We start from the raw sequence: 24,916 nt of genomic DNA, 5'->3' as shown, positions 1-24,916 counted from the left end.
CCTCCTCTCTGTGTGTGCCCTTTTTCTCCTTCCCCCCACCCTCAGCCAACTGCGCACCCGGCGGCCCCGGCCCGACGGAGTGCCACGTCCTTAATACTGTGACGGTGGCGGCGAAGAGGAGGAGGAGGAGGAGGAGCCGGGCGAGGGCGTGTGTGCTGAGAACAACCGCCCCCTCCCCGCTCCAGCCGCCGCCGCCGCCGCTTCCTCAGCGTCCTCCGGGCCTGAGCCATGGGCTCCTCTCAGAGCGTGGAGATCCCCGGCGGGGGCACCGAGGGCTACCACGTCCTGCGAGTAAGAGAAGGCGCTGGGCGTGCAAGGGGAGGGGGGAGAGAAAAGGCGTGTACGTGGGAATGCGCGCGGGCGGGGGAAGCGTGTACGTGGGAATGCGCGCAGGAGGAAGACACTGGGGGGTGGGGTGGGCTTCGGCCTGGCTGGCTGGCTGGGAGCGGGGCGACAGAGGAGGATATAATAGGACAGACTCGTAAGAGTTGGGGAAGGGGGGTCCGAGGGTCATCTAGTCCACCCCCCACCGCCTCTACAGTGCAGGAATCGTGGCCACAGCCGATCGTCTCCTTGGGCCCTCCAGGGTTAAGACACACAGAGGAACAAAAATGGCTTTCCCGCCACCGCCGCACCAGCCCGGCCCTCTGCAAAGCTGATCGTTTCTCCACTTTGCCTTTCCAGAACAGGGTGGGGGTTTTTTTGCGGGGGGGGGGAGCTGCCCTCCTTTAAACTTGGAAGAGAGGGCCACCCTGAGCCCGGTCTTGGCTGGGGAGGGCGGGGTATCAATAAAAAATTATGATGATGATGATTGTTTGGTTGGGCTGCATGGTCGAGTACGTGCTGCTGGGGAGAGAAGGGGGTTTGGGTGGGTTGAAACGTTGTCGCTGTTGCTGTGTTTACAGTGGTACCTCGGGTTACGCTCCAGGTTACAGACGCTTCAGGTTACAGTCTCCGCTAATACAGAAATAGTACCTCGGGTTAAGAACTTTGCTTCAGGATGAGAAGAGAAATCATGCTCTGGCAGCACGGTGGCGGTGACAGGCCCCATTAGCTAAAGTGGTGCTTCAGGTTAAGAACGGTTTCAGGTTAAGAACGGACCTCCGGAACGAATTAAGTTCTTAACCCGAGGTACCACTGTATTATATCTTCAGTCCTAAGAAGCTGGTAAGTGGTTCTCTCCCTGCCACCCTCCATAGCTGTCAACTTTTCCCTTTTTTTAAGGGACATACCCTTATTACGAATAGGATTCCTCGCAAGAAAAGGGAAAAGTTGACAGCTATGCCTCCTTCCCTCGGTTTCTTCTCACAACAACCCTGCGAGGTTGGCTAAGGCAGGGAGATAGAGGACTGGCCCACCGAGGTCACTCCGGTGAGCTTCGTGGCAGAGGAGAGAGAGGTTTTGAACCCTGGTCTTCCAGGCCTTAGTCGGACACTCTGTGCATGCTACCCCACATTGGTGCTTTGACCACATGGGTAAAGAACTTGCAAGCAGGATTTTAATTCCTCATCCATTGATGATTCTCTTGGAGAGAATCTCCTGCCAGCCTTCTGCACCTCTGTAACTATTGGGGCACAGTCACTTTGAACAGTGACCACCAGTCTGCTCCTATATAGCCTTTTTCAGAAGCAGGTCACGCTGCTTGTTGAGTACATTTTGGATTGGGAGTGTAATGGCGTGCTATCTCCCACACCATTTCTATTTATATACTTAAATAGTCCAGAGTTTTCTTAGCCCAAACTAGCCCACCTTTGATATGCTGCTTCTGTCTAGCCTTGGTCCCTATTTTGATTGTGTTACTCATGCATTCTGTTTTACTGCATAGTCTACATGTCGGATATCTTTATTTACATCACTTGAGTAACTTCACGGTGTCGTTCAATGATTATACAGTGGTACCTCGGGTTAAGTGCTTAATTCGTTCCAGAGGTCCGTTCTTAACCTGAAACTGTTCTTAACCTGAAGCACCGCTTTAGCTAATGGGGCCTCCCTCTGCCACCGCGCAGCTGCTGCACGATTTCTGTTCTCAACCTGAAGCAAAGTTCTTAACCCGAGGTACTATTTCTGGGTTAGCGGAGTCTGTAACCTGAAGCGTATGTAACACGAGGTACCACTGTACTCAGAAAGAGATGGTGTCTGATGCTGTAGTCTTGAGATCCTGTAAGGAAAATTATGACCTTGATACTTCTGAAGTGTCCAGCGTGATCTGCCTTCCTTCTCTTGGGGATGTGTTGAACCAAAAAGAACATCTCGTAGAATTGTCAAAAGCTAATATTTTCCAGAGGGATAGCCTTGATAGGATTCGTCCTCACACTTGTCCCTTGGGAAAACCCGCTGTTTACTGCTGAATCAGAATAAATCTCAATAGGTTTTTGGGGAATTAACGTTTGTTAGTGACTTGGACCTGAACGAGACAAGCACAAAATCTCTTGGACCCATGCTTTCTAGCCACAGGACAAGCAGAAGTGTGGGGAAGCCATTAGTCTTGCAGCAAAAAACAAAAACCCTAGAAAGGGTATTGTGGCACCTTAACAACTAACACTTTTTAAAATGATATAAGAAGCATTTTTGGGTTACAGGCAACTTCATTAGCTGCATAAAGTGTCACCCTGAGTTTCAGGTGTATATATATGCTTGGGGTATGTTTAGGCGTCTGGAAACACTGGTATGAAATAAGTGAAATGCAGAAAGTACAAATGGTGATGATTATGTTATTAACCTTCAACAGTGTCCACTGTTAATAATGTAATTACCACTCTCTGTGCTTTCTACATAACATTTTGTTCTGATATCATTGCTTACATTCCCTCCAAACTGTGTGTATAGATATAGATATATCTGTAACTCAAAAAATGCATCTGATGAAGTGGACTATAGTTCACAGACATTTATGCCATAAAAGATTTGTTAGTCATTAAGGTGATACAAGTGAATATTCATCACTGAAGATTAAAAAGTTAATCCGCTTTCTTAGTTGTTTACTAATATGAAGACCTCAAATTATCCACTGTGAACATCATGAATGTTCTTTTCATGAGTATAATGGAGAAGTTGCATCTTTATATTTCTAAAATTGCATTTGTTCATAATAGAAAATCTTGCTTTATTTCCTGCACAAATAACGGTGTATTTGAAGATAAATATAATGTCCAGTTTTTAGTTCATTATCTTCAATCTAACTATGAAAGTTGGAAATAGTGGCTGATTTCAGTATCAGAACTTTCACTCCATTGAAGCTTCTTTGTAGAGCTCATTTATCAGGTGTTTCATCTCAAGATGAATAACTTTACAAGATATCAGTTACTCATTTTTCACTGTGTGAGGAAGTATAAGAGAGATAAGGATCTTTTGTAAGATCCTTGCTACTTCATTGTTCTAGTCCAGTGTTTCCCAACCGGTGTTCCGCGGCACACTAGTGTGCCGCGAGACGTTGCCTGGTGTGCCGTGGGAGGGAGGCGCGAGTCGGGCGGCGAGAGGCCTTAGACGCCCTGCAGAAAGGCGCCCTCTTTGTGGGTGGGTTCTCCCCCCTCCCTTAGCGCATCGTATTTAGTTGGGGATTCTGGAGAGGGGGCGGGGGCGCGCTGGCCCCGAGCGGAACAGACGCGCCGTCGTCCCCACCTCCCTCTCCTCAGTAGCTCCGAGCCGACTGACTGAGGGTGGGACGCGGCCAGCGGCGTCCTCTCTCTCTCTCTCTCTCTCCGCCTCCCAGCACCGCTTTTCCCGAGGCGGGCGCGCGCCTAAGGCTGAATGGGAGCAGCCTGGAGGCTTGGCGGCCTCTCAGCGGCTCATGACGGGCGTCCCCGAGGCGGGAGGTGCTGAGCTGGGGCTCTGCGAGAGGGCGCGAGGGATGCGTGGTGGTGCCTGCGCGCGTGACTTAAGAGGGCGACCTGCTGCCTCTCCTCTCTCTCCCCTCCCTCCCCTCATGGGTACGGAGTCCCCGGCACAGCTTGGCGCTACTACAGCTACAGCTGCTGCTGCTCCTGCTTGGATGAAGGCGGCTGCTTCTTCCTAACGCCCAGCCTCTGAGGGACCGCAGTCTCCCGCCCTTTTTGGGGGGGGGCGGGATGCTGAGGTAAAGGATCCCCTCGCGCGCGGGCGGGCATCTCTTTGGGCAGGGCGCGTGTGGAGGCTTAAGGTGGGGAGTGTGGAGGGGTTGCCGCTTGCGAGGGGAGGGTTCATATTGTATTGGGCTGCGGTGTGGGCGACACGGCTCTACAATGGCCAGCCCGCGGAGGAACATTGAGTTGGAGCATTTCGAGGAGAGGGACAAAAGGCGCACTGAATAAAGTATTTTATAATTTTTCATATTTCTGTTTACTTACTATTTCATAATAAAGTAATTATAAAATACTTTCTTTGTGTTTATTTGATTCCTATTAAAGAGAGTTACTTTATATATAGTCAATATAGGCACAGAGTTAATTTTTTAAACATTTTCTAATGATGGTGTGCCTCGAGATTTTTTTCATGAAACAAGTGTGCCTTTGCCCAAAAAAGGTTGGGAAACACTGTTCTAGTCCAATGCAGACCAGGTAAGCCATAATCACATTGTTGATTGTGGACAATCCAGTTAACCCAGAAAAAGTTAATTGGTAGCACATGAATATAATTTATATAGCAATGTTGGTGTGCTGTATTCATAGCATTTTACCCTTGGTGTTTGAAAGCACACTCAAATATGACCAATGACTCTTTGATACTGTATTGTCCTGAGTCTTGAAGAAAAGCTGGAAGTGTTAAAAGGAATGTCACAGTGCTGCAGAAACTCATTTATTTTTATATTTGGAATAATCACTTTCCACCTGAAGAAACCCATAGCTGTTAGCTATATGGGAAAGGTAAATGACCCCTGGACAGTTAAATCCAGTCAAAGGCGACCATAGGGTGCAGCGCTCATCTCGCTTTTCAGGCTGAGTGAACCAGCATTTGTCCACAGACAGATTTCCAGGCCATGTGGCCAGCACGATTAAACTGCTTCTGGCGCAACAGAACACTGTGACGAAAGCCAGAGCACACAGAAACCCTTTTTATCTTCCCGCCGCAGCGGTACCTATTTATCTACTTGCACTGGTGTGCTTTTGAACTGTTAGGTTGGCAGAAGCTGGGTCAGAGCCACAGGAGCTCACCCCGTACCGCAGATTTGAACTTCTGGGCTTCCGATCAGCAGGCCCAAGAGGCTCAGGTGTTTAGACCACAGTCCCATCCGTGTCCCTTGTTAGCTATATGTGGTACAGGGAATGTAACTATTGAAATGTAGGCAGAAACAAAATTTAAAACAGCACCAATAAACCATAAATAAAGCATTCAAGCAACTCGGATGTGCGCTTCTGTTTACCTGCTTTGATAGTTGTTTGACAGTTTACAGCATCTCAAGGCCTGTCATTTTGTCAAAAGAAATTATGGCTCACCATTCATTGAGTCACATTTTGAAAGCTGCTTCTTAATTACTGATGTGATCTCCCCTACCAAGATGTTCTTGCCTGACTTGTATGGTACTGTAGATAGTCACCAAAATAGTTTGCCACATAGTAAAGTTTTGTTTTGTAGAAGGGTAATACCTAGAATCTGTAGAAGAGTAATACCTAGAGTCTTGTCCCAGCGTGTGTAGGTGCTCACAGTATGTTTGTGAGCTAATGTGGTGTAGTGGATGGGGAACGACTAGGTTCATAGCCTTGCCTGAGATATGAGCAAGCCACTTTGGTTACTACCTAATGCATATCATCGCCTCCTTAGAATGAAGTGAGAAGGGTCTCTTATAATTTGCCCTGAGCCCTTGAGATAGCAAGAAGTAATCTTAATGTGTTGTTTTAGCCCTAACGCCGGACGCTAATGGCTATAGTTCTGTATTTAATTTCATCCTTTATAATGCATAATAATTTGAGGAATGTTATTGTTACAGTATACTGTTGAAGGTGCTTCTGATGTTCATCTGATTTCTTTCATATGGACATATGTTGTTAAAATATTACATTTTGTTCCAGATGATAGCATTCTTTAATTATTTTCCCTCCGGCAAAGAAAAGGGGAGGAATTCAGTATTGCACTATTCATTGGCATAAGCATTTTTGCTTGCCATAACTCTCCTACCCCTTCACACTGTTCCAGGGGTTATCCAGACCCATAAATCTGCCAAGCCAGTGGGACCTGGGAGGGGAGAACCCCATTGCGCAAACGGAAGTTCTTGTTCAAGGCTTCTGCTGAGGGGACTTATCAGGTGAATTCTTGCCTGCAATCTTGATGCATTACTGAACATTATTGAACGTGTTCTTGAACACATTACTTGTTTTCTTTAAGACACTAAATCTGATTTTGTGTTTTATCGCAGAAATTATCAGAAGTAACTTCTTAGCCCTGCTAGTTGTACATATTTCTACAATATGGTAAAAGGTAAAGGACCCCTGGACAGTTAAGTCCAGTCAAAAGCAACTATGGGGTTGCAGCACTCATACTGTACGAAGAGGTGTGTTGCAGGAAAGCTGCGAGGTGGCGCCATGTCTTTTGTGCTCTCGATTGTCAGCATCTCCCTGAGAGTCAGAAGCTGGACGTTCTCCCAACTGCTGCTTTCCAGCTCCAGATCTGGAGTGCTTTTGCTTAGAAATTGGCAGCAACTGAATAGACATTACCAAAGTTTCATAGACTGAAACATTAACAACACAGTAGAACCTGGAAGGCAATTTTTGCTTCTGCTTAAACAAGTGAGGTTCATACTTGGCAGTGAGGTTCCAGTTAGTGCCTGGGAATCAGCTATAAGACTTGGTCAGGACAGAAAGGGGAGGCTCATCCTTTACTGTTTCCTGTTTGTGAAGCTGCTGAGTGAAGTTATGGATTGATATGGCATTAATATGGTACCTCCAGCTCAGCTCTGTGGAGAGGCTTCATTTCTTGCAGTGGCACTCTTAAAAGGAAATGTTACTGTAAAGTGGATGGAAGGAGTTCAGCAGTTCTTACTCTTGTCATATCAGATGGAGCTCACAGCTCAGTTGCTCTGGAATCTCAGTCATGGCATTAACCAGGAGTACCAGGATGCGGTTGGCGCTGTGGTCTAAACCACTGAGCCTAGGGCTTGCCAGTTCGAATCCTCGCGATGGGGTGAGCTCCCTTTGCTCGGTCCCTGCTCCTGCCAACCTAGCAGTTCAAAAGCACATCAGAGTGCAAGTAGATAAATAGGTACCGCTCCAGCGGGAAGGTAAACGGCGTTTCTGTGCCTGCTCTGGTTTCGCCAGAAGCGGCTTAGTCATGCTGGCCACATGATCCGGAAAAACTGTCTGGGGACAAACGTCTGCTCCCTCGGCCAGTAAAGTGAGATGAGCGCCGCAACCCCGGAGTCATTCATGACTGGACTTAACTGTCAGGCATCCTTTACCTTTTTACTCTTTGCCCGTCCTGTTTAGTGAGTGATTTTCCACTTTTTGTCCCAATAGACATCTAAAATAGGTATAACTGGGGTAAGCTGTTTGGAAGGCTGTTCCATCCATGCTTGCAGAATGTGTACCAGCTTCCTGCTGAGCAAGGAGCTGATTTTCAGAGAGAGCATGTGTATGTTCTACCTTTGATGCTTTTCTCTGGAGGTCCACCAAAGCCTGAACTTAAAACAAGTTTTTATTTGGCAAGCTAGGAATAAAACTTGTTAAACTTGGGAGGAACTGGAAGAAGTCGTTGCAGAATATTTAGCTTGTATGCAATATTTAATTCCTGCACATACAGTCTTGTACAGTATTGAAATATATGCATATCTGCACTTTGCAAATGGAATAGTGAAGCAACCAGAGGTCCTCATAAGACCTGCTTGTGGTAGTTAAAAAGTGATGTGTATATTCTATATTGATTTTGCAATATTACTTAACGGTAGGGAAAAATAACGGCTTCAGGTTTCTTGCATGTAAAGTGATTTTATGCTGAAGAGGTTTAGAAGAAGTACATTAATGCAAGTTTTTGTGTTGGTTTGTTTGTTTGCTTTTTCATCAGCCCTTCTGTTACAACTGGTCTAGAAAGGAATGGTTATAAAATAAGCTAAAACCATTGACTAGCTGTACTGGTGGGGCGGGGGATCACTGCTCAGTATAGGTGATTTATTTTCTTGTAACCACTGGATCAATTCACTTACAAAGCCTTTTCCCCTGAAAAAATAGATTGTTTCTGAAAGTGTTCATTGGAATCCTATAATATTTTAATATATTTTTAAAGCAATTTGACAATAAATTTTCATGGTACTAACTGAAGAATTGCCTTTACTGCAGATATTTTGTTGAAACATTTTATTACACTCAACTTCCTCTGCACCTCAAAAAAAAAAATCTCTCTTCAGCGTTTTGCAGCTGATAGATGTTCTGGAAAATTCCTTTTAAAAGCTTTTTGAAGGTGGTAACTTGAGTAGCTTGAACTGAACTCCAAATTCTCACATTCTAGATGCATAGCAGTTAAAAACCCTAAAGCTCTAACACAGTCGCATTGAAATTAATAGATCTGCCTCTTAAGAAAACATCTTTAAGACAGATATGTAAATAAATCCACTTTACCAGCTTGTCATTCCTAACAGAATTTGTTGTGAAGATAGGCTTGAAAGTATGTCAGAAATATCTGGAGAAATTTCAAAAGCCCAAGCAGACTTCCTAGTGGTTGGGGGATATCATCATGCAGCCAGTATTAATGAAGCTACTTTTGAGTAATAGCAGGTAAACCAGCAAAGTAGTAGTAGTAGTAGTAGTAGTAGTAATAATAATAATAATAATAATAATAATAATAATAATAATAATATGATGTTATTTATACCCTGCCCATCTGGCTGGGTTTCCCCAAGCACTCTGGGCGGCTCCCAACTGTATATTAATAATACCAATAAAAGTGATAAAAGATCAAACATTAAAAACTTCCCTAACCAGGGCTGCCTTCAGATGTCTTCTAAATGTCAGATAGTTGTTTATTTCCTTGACATCTGATGGGAGGGCGTTCCACAGGGCCACCACTTAGAAGGCCCTCTGCCTGGTTCCCTGTAACCTCACTTATCGCAGTGAGGGAACCACCAGAAGGCCCTCGGAGCTGGACCTCAGTGTCCGAGCAGAACAATGGAGGTAGAGACGCTCCTTCAGGTATACTGGTCTGAGGCCGTTTAGGGCTTTCAGCACCAACACTTTGAAAGTAAGCTTTTGTCCATTTTTCAGGGAACATTTTGCTATCCCTATTAGATCCCTTTGTTTTTCGATTGAAAATGTTCTCTGGGCAACACTTTGCTCAGTCTAATTAAGGTCAGTATTTTGCTAGTCTTGTCCCTTAACTGCTTCATTGAATTGTGAGATTTAAAAATAATCTACCCAGAATAGACTAACCTGCAAGCCAGCCTTGTCCTGTCATTCCTGCATACACGGTGGGTTGGCAAAATGAATTATTTGGGTCCATCTTTGCTTTTAATTTTTCTGCTTCCTGACCCTAGGAAGTTCCCTGAGATTGCCTTCCTTTGCTACAAACAGCTATTCACTTGAGGGACGCTTGTTCTTTATTTTTAAAAGACTCCGTGGGGTGTAATGGATTCTACAGTTTGTAGTGTGGCACACAAAATACCAACACCCTTCTGTATTTTGTTTGCACTACTTTAATTTACAGTACTGTAACTTTTTGTCAGGGCCTGATGACAGAAGAGGCACAGCACACACCATGTTTCTTTAAAAGTTAATTAGAGCTGGTTTTCAAAGGCTGCCAATATCCTTGAGCTGCCATCTCCAATTCTGGATTTACGAAGGTCGCTGTGACATTGGTGGCTTGAGAATAGGGAACCGTACATTTTGGCCGGGCTTGGTAGTCAGCCATACTTTCTAACAAACAATAGAGGCTGGATTTCTTGCTGCCTGCTCTGTTGAGGTGAAGTATCCTTTAATACCGGATGCCTGGGAAGAAGGGTTTGACATGAGAAAGAGTGGTGGGCATTTACATCTGTGGTTTTTCCAGCAATCTAGTGACTGCCTTATGGGGTCCCTGGCTGGAAATTTCAGGCTTTTTCCACTGGCTCTCAAACCCATTGAATTGTCTTCCTAATTTTTCTTGTAATGTGTTTGTTTTTGCAGGTGCAAGAAAATTCACCAGGACATAGAGCTGGACTGGAGCCATTCTTTGATTTCATTGTTTCAATTAATGGTTCAAGACTGGTAAGTTAATTTCTGAATTAAAGTTGCCGTGGGTTTTAGCCTTGTAGGGTGCATATCTGAGAACCAGAAATCAATTCTCTTAACTTTACAACCTGATAATATATATTTTATGTTTTTTGCTGGATTTGGTCCAGGGAGAGCTCCTCGCAATAATAAAAAAAAAAGGCCATGATCCACCTTAAAAGTATTTTTGAGTGAGGTTCAAATTATGTTAGCTATTTTAGGCTCTCCATGGCTTTCGAATTGGAGTAGCCAACAGAAGCGCATCACTCCAGGCATAAATCCATAACAATGGGTCATTGATGAAAGAATATATTTTTGGTTCCTATGCTCCTGCCCTGGAACCTTTCTTATGATTATATCAGAACAGACTTTCTCAAACTCGGCCCTCCAGATGTTTTTGACCTGCAACTCGCATGATCCCTAGCTCCCAGGACCCAGTGGTCAGGGATGATGGGAATTGTAGTCTCAAAACATCTGGAGGGCCGAGTTTGAGGAAGCCTGTATTAGAACAAAGTTGGGGTGTCTGATTGAAAGACAGTGGTTCTGTGGATTTTTTCCCTATGCCTTCTGGAGAGGAAGAGACAAGCAGAACTGAAGTATCCCAGTTTCATTTTCAAAATACCAGTGAAAGTTGCAGGAAGAAGCAGGGAAGCTGAAATGAAGGATATTGGGAATAATTAGCAGCCAAGAATTTGTGCGGGTACAACAGATATAGAAGATGAACTTATGATATCTTACTTACTTTGTAACATAACCAGTATTACCACTTCATCTCCCTTCCAGTAATGTTAAGTCGGGTATTTTTTTAATGACACCAAATATTCAATTAGGACTTCTTTGTACATATTGTATTATGTCTTTAATGTAAAGCACAACAAAGCATACAAATTAAATAATAGCTGTCTTCAAAACCGGGAGAATTGACTGGCTCCACACTTAACTGCACTTAAATCCTTTTGAAATCATTACAGCTAGAATCATGGCTTGTCCTTTCAAAGCCAATGGGACTTCATCTAATTTAGTCTAGATCCAACCCAATATTTTTGTCGCCAGAGCACAACTTTTGTGGCCATCTACCTCATTCAAGGGATGCGGGTGGCGCTGTGGGTTAAACCACAGAGCCTAGGACTTGCCGATCAGAAGGTCAGCGGTTCGAATCCCCGCGATGGGGTGAGCTCCCATTGCTCGGTCCCTGCTCCTGCCAACCTAGCAGTTCAAAAGCACATCAAAGTGCAAATAGATAAATAGGTACCACTCCGGAGGGAAGGTAAACGGCGTTTCCATGCGCTGCTCTGGTTTGCCAGAAGCAGCTTAGTCATGCTGGCCACATGACCCGGAAGCTGTATGCTGGCACCCTCGGCCAATAAAGCGAGATGAGCACCGCAACCCCAGAGTCGGCCACGACTGGACCTAATGGTCAGGGGTCCCTTTACCTTTATCTTTACCTCATTCAAGCTCAGAGCATGAACTTGAGAATTTGAATTGACAAAACTTTAAGAGGACTGATTGCAGTCCAAAAAGAAACCTTTTAATTAGAGGACTGAGTTCTTAAAATCCCATCAGCAGCAAAGAACATAGAAGTATCCTGCCCTTTCAGTTCTAAATATTTGCCCTAGTATGTTTTTTGTCGTGCCACAGAGTTCCCCGGTTGCGCAGATGTCCCATCATTTTTCATGACATTGAGCTAGACTCCACATTGCTGTCGTGAGCAAGGATTCCAATGGCCAAATGTGTTTTTAAAAAATCATTTTTTTCTCTCTATAATTTTTCAACCTGAAACTTTAAAGTGCTTATATGCCGCTACAGCAAAGAATGTAATTGCAAAGGAACTCTGAAAACAATACCTATATGCCTTTCCTAGAACAAAGACAATGACACGCTCAAGGATCTGTTGAAAGCGAATGTGGAGAAGCCCGTGAAGATGCTCGTATACAGCAGCAAAACCCTGGAGCTCAGAGAGACATCGGTAACTCCCAGCAACCTCTGGGGTGGGCAAGGCCTACTGGGAGTCAGCATTCGTTTCTGCAGCTTTGACGGGGCCAACGAGAATGTGTGGCATGTGTTGGTAAGTAGAAGCAGGTAGATGCTTTTCTACATCATGCTGCCATAGAGAAAGTCAGGCAAGAGGACATTCTTGGCTCAAAATTGTCTGCTGGTAGCAGCTCTGCAGGGAGTCTCTCCCGCTCCTACTCCAGGGTTTGAACCCCTGACCCTTGGCATGTAAAAGGATGTGTGTGCTTTACTACTGAACCCTGGCTCTCTCTGTGGCTCAGTAACAGAGCGCTTGCTTACTTGCAAACATAACTCCCTGCAAATCAGGATGCGCAGATGCTTCTAGTTCTAACGGGATTTACACATTTTTAATAGCAAGTAGGATTGCTGTTGGAGCAGTCCAGAGGGAGTTTGCACAAGTCCTAGAGGAAGTTGGAGTGTCATGCAACAGTTTTCTCTAAATTAGGCCCATTTCCTTGAATTATTTCTTCACTGAGTGAAATTATTGGTCGTCAAAGCCAGTAGGATTTTCATCCTTTGGTTTAATGCACATCCAGGTCAAGCAGACTGTATCTGAGCTGAAATGAGGTTTCCATGTGCAGTTCTTGTGGGCAAAGACTGTGTGCAAGCAACCAATAACAATACAGTGGTACCTCGGGTTACATACACTTCAGCTTACATACGCTTCAGGTTACAGACTCCGCTAACCCAGAAATAGTGCTTCAGGTTAAGAACTTTGCTTCAGGATTAGAACAGAAATCGTGCTCTGGCAGCGCGGTGGCAGCAGGAGGCACCATTAACTAAAATGGTCTTCAGGTTAAGAACAGTTTCAGGTTAAGAACGGACCTCCGGAATGAATTAAGTACTTAACCCGAGGTACCACTGTACATCATTTCAGCAAACGGAGTGTGCTGCCCATGTGTGGTTCCACATGCAGAGGTCTATGTGCATACGGCTTTCAGTTGCTGTCACGGTTCTGTATATTTGGGCAGCTTTTTATACCCTGCATGTGCCCATTTTTCTCGTTACTGCTAAGGACAGTGTAGCAAATCTTGTTGGATAACTGGGCGAGCAATGGCAACAGATCAGTGCCCAGAGCAGGTCTAGGATGCATTTTTAGTAAAATACATTTCAAACAGAGGGGTTTCCCCCCCACACACCTTTGCATGAACTGAAGGGCACCATTAACTTGTGAGCCAGAGGTTGCCCAGGAAGTTTGAGTGGAAAATGGAGAAGGGAGGACTCCACACCCCAAAAAACCCCACATAATCGGTCTGAAGTTTTGGTTTTCTTGTTTTTTAACCAAAGATTGGTGGTGCCTTCTGTAACTTTTCTGACTTTAGTTTTAACTTCTACTGCTTCTCTCAATTTTATGTCTTGAAACCAGGAAGTTGAATCCAACTCACCTGCTGCTCTTGCAGGTCTCAGACCTCATAGTGACTACATCATTGGTGCAGACACTGTCATGAATGAGGTAAGTACATATTTCATTTATTAAAGAACCAGGGCGGGGGCATTTTTAAACTCGAAAGTCGTTCTGAGAATGGTTTCAGGATTGCCCTGTGTCCTGCAGTACAGATCTTTCCCTTTGAGTAGATATAAATAACTTGGGAATTCGAAATTTGCTCTTTCACTGTAATTGTGTGGAGCTGGCACAAACTCCCGAGGAGATTCATTCTGCGGCTTTGCAACATTCCAGTCTCCATTTCCGCATAAACGGCAGGCTCAGTTCTCAACTTCGGAATATAGAGCATTGCTTAGTGGGTTTAGAAGAGCCGTAGTAGACCTAAGATATTGAGGGCACTAGCTTATGTCAAAGAAAAATTACCGTTTGTTTTTTCTCTCCTTCCAGTCCGAGGATTTATTCTCCCTTATTGAAACTCATGAAGCCAAACCATTAAAACTTTACGTATACAACACAGATACTGATAATTGTCGAGAAGTGGTCATTACCCCAAACTCTGCCTGGGGTGGAGAAGGAAGGTAAGCTGACTTAATAGAAAAATAATATTCTGGATTGTTTCCATGCTAAGTGAACACTTGTTGCATAGGTGTGCAGTTCTGTCCTCTGCTTGAGGTGGCAGAGCACTGAGGCGCCCAACACCTTTTCCCCACAGCTGTCTGTATATAGACCAAGGTGTGCCATGACAATTGTGGAAGGAAAGAGCAGGTGCACGAATCTGCTGTATAGCAAAATTTCTCATATGCTCCAGAATTTCTCCCTGGATTAATGTATAGAAACATGAGTGATTGAGGGGATACCCACGCCCTTCCATTTATTAAACACTTATTAACACATATTTCATGTACATTGAAGATAATGTAATAATAGGGTTCCCCCCCCCCCCGCATATTGGGTTAACAGATAGCTTGGCAATCGCTTGTGGTATCTGGATACTCTGGGATATCTAACTTGGAAAGGGGATTGTATATTGAGCCAAACGGAGACAAAATGGTAGGGCGATTTATAACTCTTGTAATTGTACAACGAGACGCGGGTGGCGCTGTGGGTTAAACCACAGAGCCTAGGACTTGCTGATCAGAAGGTCGGTGGTTCGAATCCCCACGACGGGGTGAGCTCCCGTTGCTCAGTCCCTGCTCCTGCCAACCTAGCAGTTCGAAAGCACGTCAAAGTGCAAGTAGATAAATAGGTACCACTCCGGCGGGAAGGTAAACGGTGTTTCCGTGTGCTGCTCTGGTTCGCCAGAAACAGCTTAGTCATGCTGGCCACATGACCTGGAAGCTGTACACCGGCTCCCTCGGCCAATAAAGCGAGATGAGCGCTGCAACCCCCAGTCAGTCATGACTGGACTAATGGTCAGGGGTCCCTTTTTAATTGTACAACAGCATTTCATATACAGTGGTACCTCGAGTTACAAACTCCGCTAACTTGGAAGAGTTACCTCGAGTTGAGAACTTTGCCCCAGGATGAGAACGGAAATCGTGCGCCGGCAGCACGAGGCCCCATTAGCGAAAGCACGCCTCTAGTTAAGAACAGTTTCAGGTTAACCTCCAGAACGAATTAAGTTCGTAACTAGAGGTACCACGGTAATGGGTGTATGCATGTGCTTCATTTCAATAATCTTGTCTCTCAGTTAATCATTGAATACATAGCTTGCGGACCTCAGTAACTGCTTTCTTCCACAAGAAGCTACCCATGCATTACAGATTTGCAATAGAGGTCCTCCTTCAGATTCCCCGGGTCATTTGAGATTAGGCAAGCAATGGCAAGAGATGGGGTGTCACCACTGAGAAGGCCTTGTCTATAGAAGGCTGTTCATCTGGCTCCTAAACAAAAAAATTCCTTCCAGTAGCACCTTAAAGACCAACTAAGTTAGTTCTTGGTATGATACGTATCTGAAGAAGTGTGCATGCACACGAAAGCTCATACCAAGAACTAACTTAGTTGGTCTTTAAGGTGCTACTGGAAGGATTTTTTTTGTTTTGACTATGGCAGACCAACACGGCTACCTATCTGCATCTGGCTCCTAGCTCAGGTCAAGAGCTGCTTTACACCCAGACATTCAGTTGCCATTAGTCATTCTTTTTAGTGTTAACAGTTTTTCGTATTGTTTTACCATCTTGTCTTTTATATGTCTCTTTGAGAACTTGGCTTGGAGGAGCAGCCACTGAATTAGCTATGGCTTGCAATGGCAAACATACATCGTGCCACAGCTTCATAAATGAACTAGATCTACTTAGAGTTGAATCCTGACAAAGCACCATGTATATTTCCAAAGCAGCAACTCTTTGGTAAAGGTTAAAGCACCTTGTTTTGTACTTTCTAATACCTTACATGTTTCTATTTTAAAAGCCTCGGTTGTGGCATTGGCTATGGTTACTTGCATCGAATACCGACGCGCCCTTTTGAAGAGGGAAAGAAGATTTCTCTTCCAGGACAGTTGTCTAGTTCACCTATTACCCCACTCAAAGATGGCTTTACAGAAGTGAGTTGCAGCGATTTATTTTATTTTTGTAACTTGCACTCCAGCCCTTAACAGATGTGTCAGATTTCCATCCCTGCAGGATCAGTGTAAAATGTGATACTGCAGAGACACAGTTGCATGTCCCTTTCCAAGTATATACATTTGCTATTGCTCTCTTGAAGCTGAATCCTTACTGAGAGTTTTATGGTCTTGGGAATCCCACTAAAGCAGCAATTCTACAACATGGCGTCTTTTGTTTGTTTTCAATAAGGTTCAGCTGTCTTCAGTGAACCCTCCACCTTCATTACCACCTGGAACCACAGGAACCGAACAGGCTCTGACTGGGCTTTCCATTAGCTCGACTCCTGGCGTCCCTAACGTGCTCAATACAGGTTTGTCTTTTTATGTCGTCAGGATATTTCCGAATGAAAGAGCAAGCAGAGATGAGCTTAGTTTATTGTTCCAATTACTCAAGATCCGTGGGGTAAAAAGCAACGACCCAAGACCTTGCGAACCTTTGTGCCAAGACATTGCAAAGTGGGACATTCCTGGGGCTGCGGAATGGAACTGTTCTTCACGAAAGGTGGGATCCTGATTCCCGTAGGTGGAATTCAGTGAAAGAACAGGGAGCAATGTGCAGAAATCATGTAGGTCAGGCATAGGCAAACTCTGGCCCTCCAGATGTTTGGGACTACAATTCCTATCATCCCTGACCACTGGTCCTGTGAGCTAGGGATGATGGGAATTGTAGTCCCGAACATCTGGAGGGCTGGAGTTTGCCCATGCCTGATGTAGGTGATAGGACAGTCCTCTGCTTGTAACCTCAGAGAGTTCTGAAGCAGATGATGCTAGGCTGGATAGACAAATAGTTTTGTCTGGTATAATCTAGATGGCATTCTAGATTTAAAAAGTTGGCCTTTTTTCCCCTTTAGGTGTTCCTACAGTACCATTATTGCCTCCCCAGTCAAGTCAGAGTCTTCCTCCAGTTAACCCAGCAGTAACTTTGCCAGGTAAGTGGTAACACAATGAAAATGAAGCAATCCTTTCAAGAGGCGCAAGTGTGTGGGTTTTTCCTTGTTCGGTGCATTAAATACAACCTTCTCCAACCTAATGGAAATTGTCCACTGCAGGTAGGCAGAGGCTGTACTAGAACTTCAAACCGCAAGTGTATTGCCATCACTAATTCTGCCAGTGCTCTAATTGGCAAATATAGGTGGTTAAATTTGAGGTTATCTCCTCCCCCTCTACAATTGTAGTTTGAAATGTACGGGTTTTCACATCCATGGGCTAGAGGTATACTGATTCTAATTTAATGCCGGTGATGCCCACAATATTTCTAAAAAATCAGAGCAGTAACCCAATATATGATTTTAATTAAATGTATGTACATTTGCATATTGCCGCATTATAGGCACCTTTTTGAGGTGCTGGGAAATGCAAAATTATAATTTTAATAAGAGCCTGTTTTTAATAAATATGGTAATATTTGATTTGATTTTCAGAAATAGGAAAATAAATATTTTCATTTGATATTCACCAACATGCCAGAACCAGAATAACCAAAAAAATATGAAGGCCCTTAAGCACAGTCACACCACTTAATAGTGGCACCTACCGACTGATGAGGAAAAGCTTTAGCTGCTCCACCATTTAGGCCCAATTAAAAGTTGCTGTCTTACACGGGTCTGCAGTGAAGCACGGCTTGTAAGAACATTTAACTGGCTTTTGAAGGAAATGTTCCTGGTGCTCCTGCAATGTGTTTAAATTTTTGAATTCATAAAAAGATAAAATCTGTTGTTTAAAAACTCTAAAATACAGGGAATTGCACGAGGGGAGATGTTGCTACGGAGAAGGCCAGGACCACATTGCCATCCATCAAGCTTTAGCTGGAAGTCAGAACTGTGTGGCTTGTACACCGTTACCCCTTGATTTTGTTTGTTAGCCTATGCACATAATTTTCCAATAGCCACAAAGGAAACTACCGTATTTCTTGCTCTATAAGACGCACCAGACCACAAGGTGCACGTAGTTTTTGGAGGAGGAAAACAAGAAAAAAATATTCTGAATCTCAGAAGCCAGAACAGCAAGAGGGATCACTGCGCAGTGAAAACAGCAATCCATCTTGCTGTTCTGGCTTCTGGGATAGCTGTGCAGCCTGCATTCGCTCCATAAGACGCACACACATTTCCTCTTACTTTTTAGGAGGGGAAAAGTGAGTCTTATAGAGCAAAAAATACGGTACCTTCCCGACATGAGTTACAACAGTATGTATAACATTCACACAGACGTCATCCAGCAAAAATTTTTCCCAGAATGCAGCTGTTTCCATGGTAGACAGATTCGCACACTGCTTGTTAAGCTGATGCACAGATACACGTTGGCTTTTTATGTGCATCTGCAGCACCACATCTCCGTCAGATAGTTGAGGTTGTCAACTCAGACAGCACCAATTGCCTGTTTGCGAGAACCAGTGGGGGAGGTTTTAGTATAGCCCCTCAAAGAAACACTCATCCCTTGAAGCAGCCATCTTTGTTGAGCTCCACGTGGTTCCTGATCCAGTTGAGAATGTATTCACTGAACATGCTTCCTTTGACCCAGTGACTTTTGGACACGTAAATTCAGTCTCGTAAAGTTTGGGTTTTTGCTCTGCCTTGAATCTGATTTGGCAAGCTTTTGAAATCTTAATGGCTATACTGTACCTGGTTATTCATTTCCCTTTCTCCTTCCCCATACAATTTTTAGGACTGATGCCATTACCCACTGGACTTCCCAACCTGGGTAATATCCCAAACCTTAACTTACCTGCCCCACACTTAATTCCTGGTCCTGGATTAGCAGACATAGGACATCCTGGTAAGTTTCTGCAGACTTGTTTATTGGCTTTTGATAAAGCAAATCTTAACAAGTACGGTACAGTTATACAGTGCTTTCAGCTCACCACCGCACAGCCTGAAGTGCAGTGAGCATAGGTCGTGACATTTGATATGAAGACAGTCCACAGTTCTGCAAAGAGTTCAGAAAAAGCAGGATAATAAATACAGTCATAATAATAAATTTTTATTTATACCCCGCCCTTCCCGGTTCAGTAAACCGGGCTCAGGGAAGCTAACAGCAAATTTAAAACACTTAATTGATGCAACAAAAAACAGCATAAAATACAGTATAAAATGTGAATAACAATAAATTTAGAATTCAAAAATCAATTTAGGGGGGAAATCCATCCAATAAACATTAGGTGATCACTAGGGCTAGTTGGCTAAATTAGTCCTATTTGGGCCAGCGAGGAGACCAGGGGAGAATTAGCTGTGGGATCCCAGGGCGGGTAATCTTCGTAAAAAGGGGGGGGGAGGGAAGGAAAGGGAATACAAAAGGGCTAAGTTCGAATTGAAAGCCAGACGGAATAGCTCCGTCTTACAGGCCCTGTGGAAGGAAGTTAAATCCTGCAGGGCCCTGGTCTCATGGGACAGAGCATTCCACCAGGTCGGAGCCATCACTGAGAAGGCCCTGGCCCTGGTGGAGGATAATATGACTTCCTTAGGGCCCAGGACCTCTAAACTATGATTATTCCTCTGCGGGGCATACCAGGAGAGGCGGTCCTGACTACAGTTTATGCAGCATGAGGTGCAGAGTTCAGCTTCCTGAAAACCTCAGACTTCCTTTCTTAAAACAAAGTTCAAGCTTCTAGTACATATGTTTGAAAGTGTGCAGGCAATGCCTGCCAAAATCACAGAAAGACAGCAGGGTTGCTAAAAAAAAAAGCAACCAGTGGGTTGGACGCCACATCGCCCTCTAGCAAAACTGGACCTATTAATGAAAAATGGTTAAAATCGCTGTTTGATTTCTTTCCTTGTGTACAGAGTTTTCATAGCCCTGAACATAGCAGTGATCTGAAATGGCGGTTTGGGAGAGAGGAAAAAGCTGGAGCAAAAAAAAATGCGTACAGACTTTACATGTTTGTGAATGTTAATATTGACCACTTGGGTTGGATTTGGACTCTAGGAAAGATCAAAAGTCACCATTCTCACCCTGTGCAATAAGCGTATTATTGAAGGCAAGAATTGCACTGATTAAAAGGCTAACCTATTCAGGAAGCACATTTTAAAGAATAGAAACTGATGTTTAGTTGAATACAGTTTCTGTTGACATATAGCAGGCACCCCAAAACTTGGCCCTTCAGCTGTTTTGGGACTACAACTCCAATCATCCCTAGCTAACGTGGTCAGGGATGGTGGGAATTGCAGTCCCAAAACATCTGGAGGGCTGAATTTGGGGGTGCCTGGCTGGGGAATGATAGAAAACAACCATACAGTTTAAAAAAAAAAATCTTCTAGAACTGGACTAGGTGTGACACTTTTGTGTATTGTGAATCATAACCAGTTAGGCCACATTTACTGGAAACAGAGTATGACCTGTGCACTCTGTATTGTGCTGAAGCAGGAAAAAAAGAGTCAGTCTTGCTTTCTAGTCATTGTGTGAAAAGGAGAGTTGTGGATAAACTGTTTGCACGTTACTCTACTTACGAGGGCTAATGGTCGTTTGTTCACTTGCACCTCATGAGCCGCAAAAGGGAATGTGAAATCTGTATAGGAATGTCTTTGGCGTAAAGTTGAAGCCTTCTCACACAAAGTATCTGTGTGCGGGGGGGAAAGCTGCTCTTCCATACGATGGCAGATTTTGACTACAGTTTATGCAGCATGGGGTTAAGAGACAGGACCATCTCTGTATAGGATGGTAGATGTCTAGTTCAGTAAAAGGGCTAGGGGACCAAGCTGTGAAGCAAAAGAACCCCGCCCCAAAATTTCACATTGGCAGGTCGCCTCAATTAAGCCTGGTTTTGCTTGTGTGCATGGCATCCATGCGCCACCTATCTCCAACATTGGGGATGATACCACATCGCTGTAAGGATTAATACTAGGCTGGGCAATGTCAGCTTTTCAGCATTGCAATGTACCACCAGGCCAACATCACAGTGTTGAAAAGCAGAGGGAGGAACAAACTGCGAGGGGCCGGGGTGAAACTGCCTCAGCAGGAGCAGCGGCAATTTCACCATGGCACCTCGTGGGGCCGGGACTGATGCTGCTCACTCCTCCCACCGGGCGCGACCGCGTCCCTCTGCTGCCAGCGCCCAGTGGGAGTTGCAGGCAAGCACACACACACACACACCTGGTGATCTGCCGCCAGACGAAGGCACCATCACACTCTGGCTCCCAAACCGGCCTTGGGCGATGTGTCAACTACATTGCCCAGGCCTAATTACTACTAACATGCAAAGTGCTTTGAATGCTCTCGGCATGCAATATTCATTTTAAATATGTTCTGCCATTTAGAATACAGTGGTACCTCAGGTTACTTATGCGTCAGGTTACAGACTCCGCTAACCCAGAAATAGTACCTCGGGTTAAGAACTTTGCTTCAGGATGAGAACAGAAATCATGCTTGGACGGTGCGGCAGCAACAGGAGGCCCCATTAGCTAAAGTGGTATCTCAGGTTAAGAACAGTTTCAGGTTAAGAACGGACCTCCAGCACAAATTAAGTACTTAACCCGAGGTACCACTGTACTTAAGAACAGACCTCCAGAACGAATTAAGTACAGTGGTACCTCGGGTTAAGTACTTCATTTGTTCTGGAGGTCCGTTCTTAACCTGAGGTACCACTTTAGCTAATGGGGCCTCCCACTGCCACCAGCGCACAATTTCTGTTCTCATCCTGAAGCAAAGTTCTTAACCTCTGGGTTAGCGGAGTCTGTAACCTGAGGTACCACTGTATCTGTTTCATAAGCTAAGGGAGGAAATGTGTATGCATATAATATCCTAGTGTAAAATGTGTGTGTGTGATCTGTTTTTTGCCTTTCCACGTTCTTAGGTTTGCCACCGCTTCCTTCCTTGCCTTCCCTAAACCTTTCTGGAATCTCACCAGAATTTCTCGCGCAGTTTCCAATGGTGACTGAGGTGTCTACCCGGCCTGCAGATCTACTATCCTCCGCTCCTCAGATAGGGAGCTTACCTGTTAATCCGGGCACTACAGTAGGCGTGGAACAAATCTCCACATTTATCCTGGATACTCCTCCTCCTCTTATTACTGCAACGACGATGGCTACTACCACTCCTCCTCTCAGTGCTCCTGCTGCCATGGCGTCCACTCCTGATGACCGAGGGGATGGGTCATCCACATTCAATGAAAAACCAGCATCCTTGGTGACGGAGGCAGCGGCTTCTGAATCATCATAACTTCAAATGTTTAGTTGGGTCAGGCTTGGTGTATTTATTCAGCTGTGGGATAAATATTAAAAGAAATGCAAACTACCATTAATTTCATGCTAGTTTGTATTTTGCAGTTAGGTTTCCTGTAAATATACTAAGGGTCTGGGGTTTTTACAGGGAGCTTGGTGTGGGGATGAGGAGATGGGAAGGAGGTGCTTCTATTTAAAACAAAACAAAACAAAAATTATCAAGGTAGAAGAATATGCAGACCTCAACTGCCAAAAATTGAGGTATTTTTTAAAAAATCTAATCTGAATTCTGTAGGCCTCCTTGCTTCTCCCCCCTGCCTCCAAGTTTTGCTTCTGTAAAAATGAAGAAGCAGTTCATGCTTGTGGCATTTGAGAACCATTATTCTTGTACTTTGCAAGAATTGTGAGAGGACAGAGGTCTTTTGTCCAGGTTGTACATTTTAGCTCTATAAAGTCCTTTGAACTAAAGCTGTTTATATTAAAAATGTCACAGAGTGCGACTTGTCAATTCAGCATCATTTTAAACCTGCCTGTACACAGACTTTCTGTTGAGCTTCTGCCAGCCCTTACCCCTTAACCTCCGCTGCTTTGCTTTATAAAGCCCACTGTCGAAAGGCGTTTTGAAGAAATCAGAAGGAAAATGCTCCCGTTAACATTGGACATAGCTCAAAGGGAGGAGGGGTGGAACTTTGACTTTTGTAAAAACAAAAATAGTTGTATGGAGAGAGCTTACATAATGGCAATAAATTCTGAGAATTTTATCTTTTGACACGACGAGACCCTTTATTGCATTAGGACATCGGCAAACTATCTTTGGGGGTGAAGAAACATTTCACTATAGCTGGATTTAACTTGGACTCGTGTCCAGAAGATGGAGAATCTGTTCTCTTTAAAGCCCAATGACTGATTTGCAAAGTCCAAGCCTACCACCATTCCAGCGAGCCACGCTCCTAAGTAAGTATTTGTAGGATGTCCACCTTAAATTGATTTCTAGGCAATAAATACTGCCGCTTTGCGAGGTGGGAGGACAACTAACTGCTGAATAAATAGCTTCTGTGTCCCTTCTGTCTGCAGTGCAAACCAGTCTCACAGTTCTTCAAATGGCAAATTAAGTCTACTCCAAATAGGAGTGTAAATGCCACCTTTTTAAAGGAAGGCTGTGTCAATAAGTTCAGTAGATGCTGACTACACTTGCTGACCTGAACTTTGAGGTGCTTGGCTTGGACGTTGCATAGACCGTGGCAAGCAGAAACTAGGAATGGCACGCCAAATGACTCCCCTTACTCCAGCAGATACCCCTTTGTTGGGCAAACAGGTGCTTTACAGCTTTTGCTCTTTTAAGGGAGGGGTGTTACCTTGCAGAGAGAAAGAGGATCCTCTGCCTGCCCAGTCATAGAATCATAGATGTTCTTCAGTGTCCCTTCCAACTCTTAAGTCCACTTCCCTGCAATGCAGAAATATACAGCCATGCCATACAGGAATCGAACCTGCAGCCTTGGTGTTATCAGCACCATGCTCTAACCAACTGAGCTGTCCAGGTCACACATCTATTCGTTTCAAACAGACTGCAGCATGTAATAAATAACAAACTCTTGCGTCTCAGCTGCAGAGATCATTCAGTGCTAACACTACCACTAGCTCTACAGAGGAGGAAAAGATAATGCAGCTTGCCAATGTGTAACTTACCCTGTCTTCACCCAATTGGCCTGGTTACCATTGGCAGTCAGGAAGGCCCTCCAGCTGGTTAGTTCCCCCTGGCAAAGTAGAAAAGACACTCTGCTTTGCCAGCCTTGTTGGCTTCCTCCGCAGCCAGTATAGATGCCGATCCGGGTAGCAAACAGAACTTTTATCCACTCCACTAGTCTGATATGCTTCTGCGCAAGTGCTGCCCCAACCAGGGACCCAAGGGCACTCTGCTTGAGTGAAGAGGATGCACTGGACTGGAGCTGCAGTATTTCCCTACAACAGAAAATAAAAACAAAAATTAAGGACTCATTTCCTTTGCTTCTGTCTAGTAAGGAGAAATGGAGAAAGATGCAGTTGCAGCTTAAAAAAATTAAATTCTTACGACTAAAATAAAGTTATTTTTTTAGAAAAATACAGGCTGGTAACCTCTGGAGGTTGAGTAACAAGGTGAGCCTTAACCTTATGGTCCAATAGGCAACTAGCTTACTAGAGGCCTGAGCCTCTGCATTTTTGCTTCAAAGCCCTTTGAGTTAAGGGGGAGTTATGCTTGCATAGGAGCACAACCTAATGTCCTGCACAGCAGGGATTGGTTAAACTTTTTTTTTACCACCCCCACACTTCTGTTTTGAATTGCTTCTGAAAGCTAATCTGGAGGGAGGAAGTGCTGTCATTAGGTCTGTTGGACGCGGGTGGCGCTGTGGGTTAAACCACAGAGCCTAGGACTTGCCGATCAGAAGGTCGGCAGTTCAAATCCCCACGACGGGGTGAGCTCCCGTTGCTCGGTCCCTGCTCCTGACAACCTAGCAGTTCGAAAGCACGTCAAAGTGCAAGTAGATAAATAGGTACCGCTCTGGCGGGAAGGTGAACGGCGTTTCTGTGCGCTGCTCTGGTTCACCAGAAGCGGCTTAGTCATGCTGGCCACATGACCCAGAAACTGTACGCG

At 44.6% G+C, this 24,916-nt stretch overlaps 1 protein-coding gene across 1 annotated transcript; it reads left to right on the top strand.

Moving 5' to 3' along the window:
* Positions 1–23,048, top strand: GORASP2 (golgi reassembly stacking protein 2). The gene is made up of 10 exons (XM_081890382.1): positions 1–291; positions 10,056–10,136; positions 12,001–12,204; positions 13,519–13,605; positions 13,984–14,114; positions 15,946–16,078; positions 16,329–16,449; positions 16,990–17,067; positions 18,800–18,910; positions 21,921–23,048. The coding sequence occupies exons 1-10, from the start codon at positions 229–231 to the stop codon at positions 22,283–22,285; spliced, it is 1,374 nt and encodes a 457-aa protein (XP_081746508.1). The 5' UTR covers positions 1–228; the 3' UTR covers positions 22,286–23,048.
* The last annotated feature ends 1,868 nt before the right edge of the window (positions 23,049–24,916 follow it).

This window comes from Podarcis melisellensis, assembly GCF_964234715.1.
Source record: "Podarcis melisellensis genome assembly, chromosome: 1".
Taxonomy (NCBI): Eukaryota; Metazoa; Chordata; class Lepidosauria; order Squamata; family Lacertidae; genus Podarcis; species Podarcis melisellensis.
This window is presented reverse-complemented; position numbering and strand designations above follow the sequence as displayed.

Bases quoted from the DNA above. Each gene is read 5' to 3' on its own strand.
- GORASP2 (XM_081890382.1), top strand. From the start codon at position 229: ATGGGCTCCTCTCAGAGCGTGGAGATCCCCGGCGGGGGCACCGAGGGC. The intron at 16,450-16,989 runs GTTTGTCTTTTT...TTTCCCCTTTAG, and splicing joins CCCTAACGTGCTCAATACAG to GTGTTCCTACAGTACCATTA. The intron at 17,068-18,799 runs GTAAGTGGTAAC...TACAATTTTTAG, and splicing joins CCCAGCAGTAACTTTGCCAG to GACTGATGCCATTACCCACT.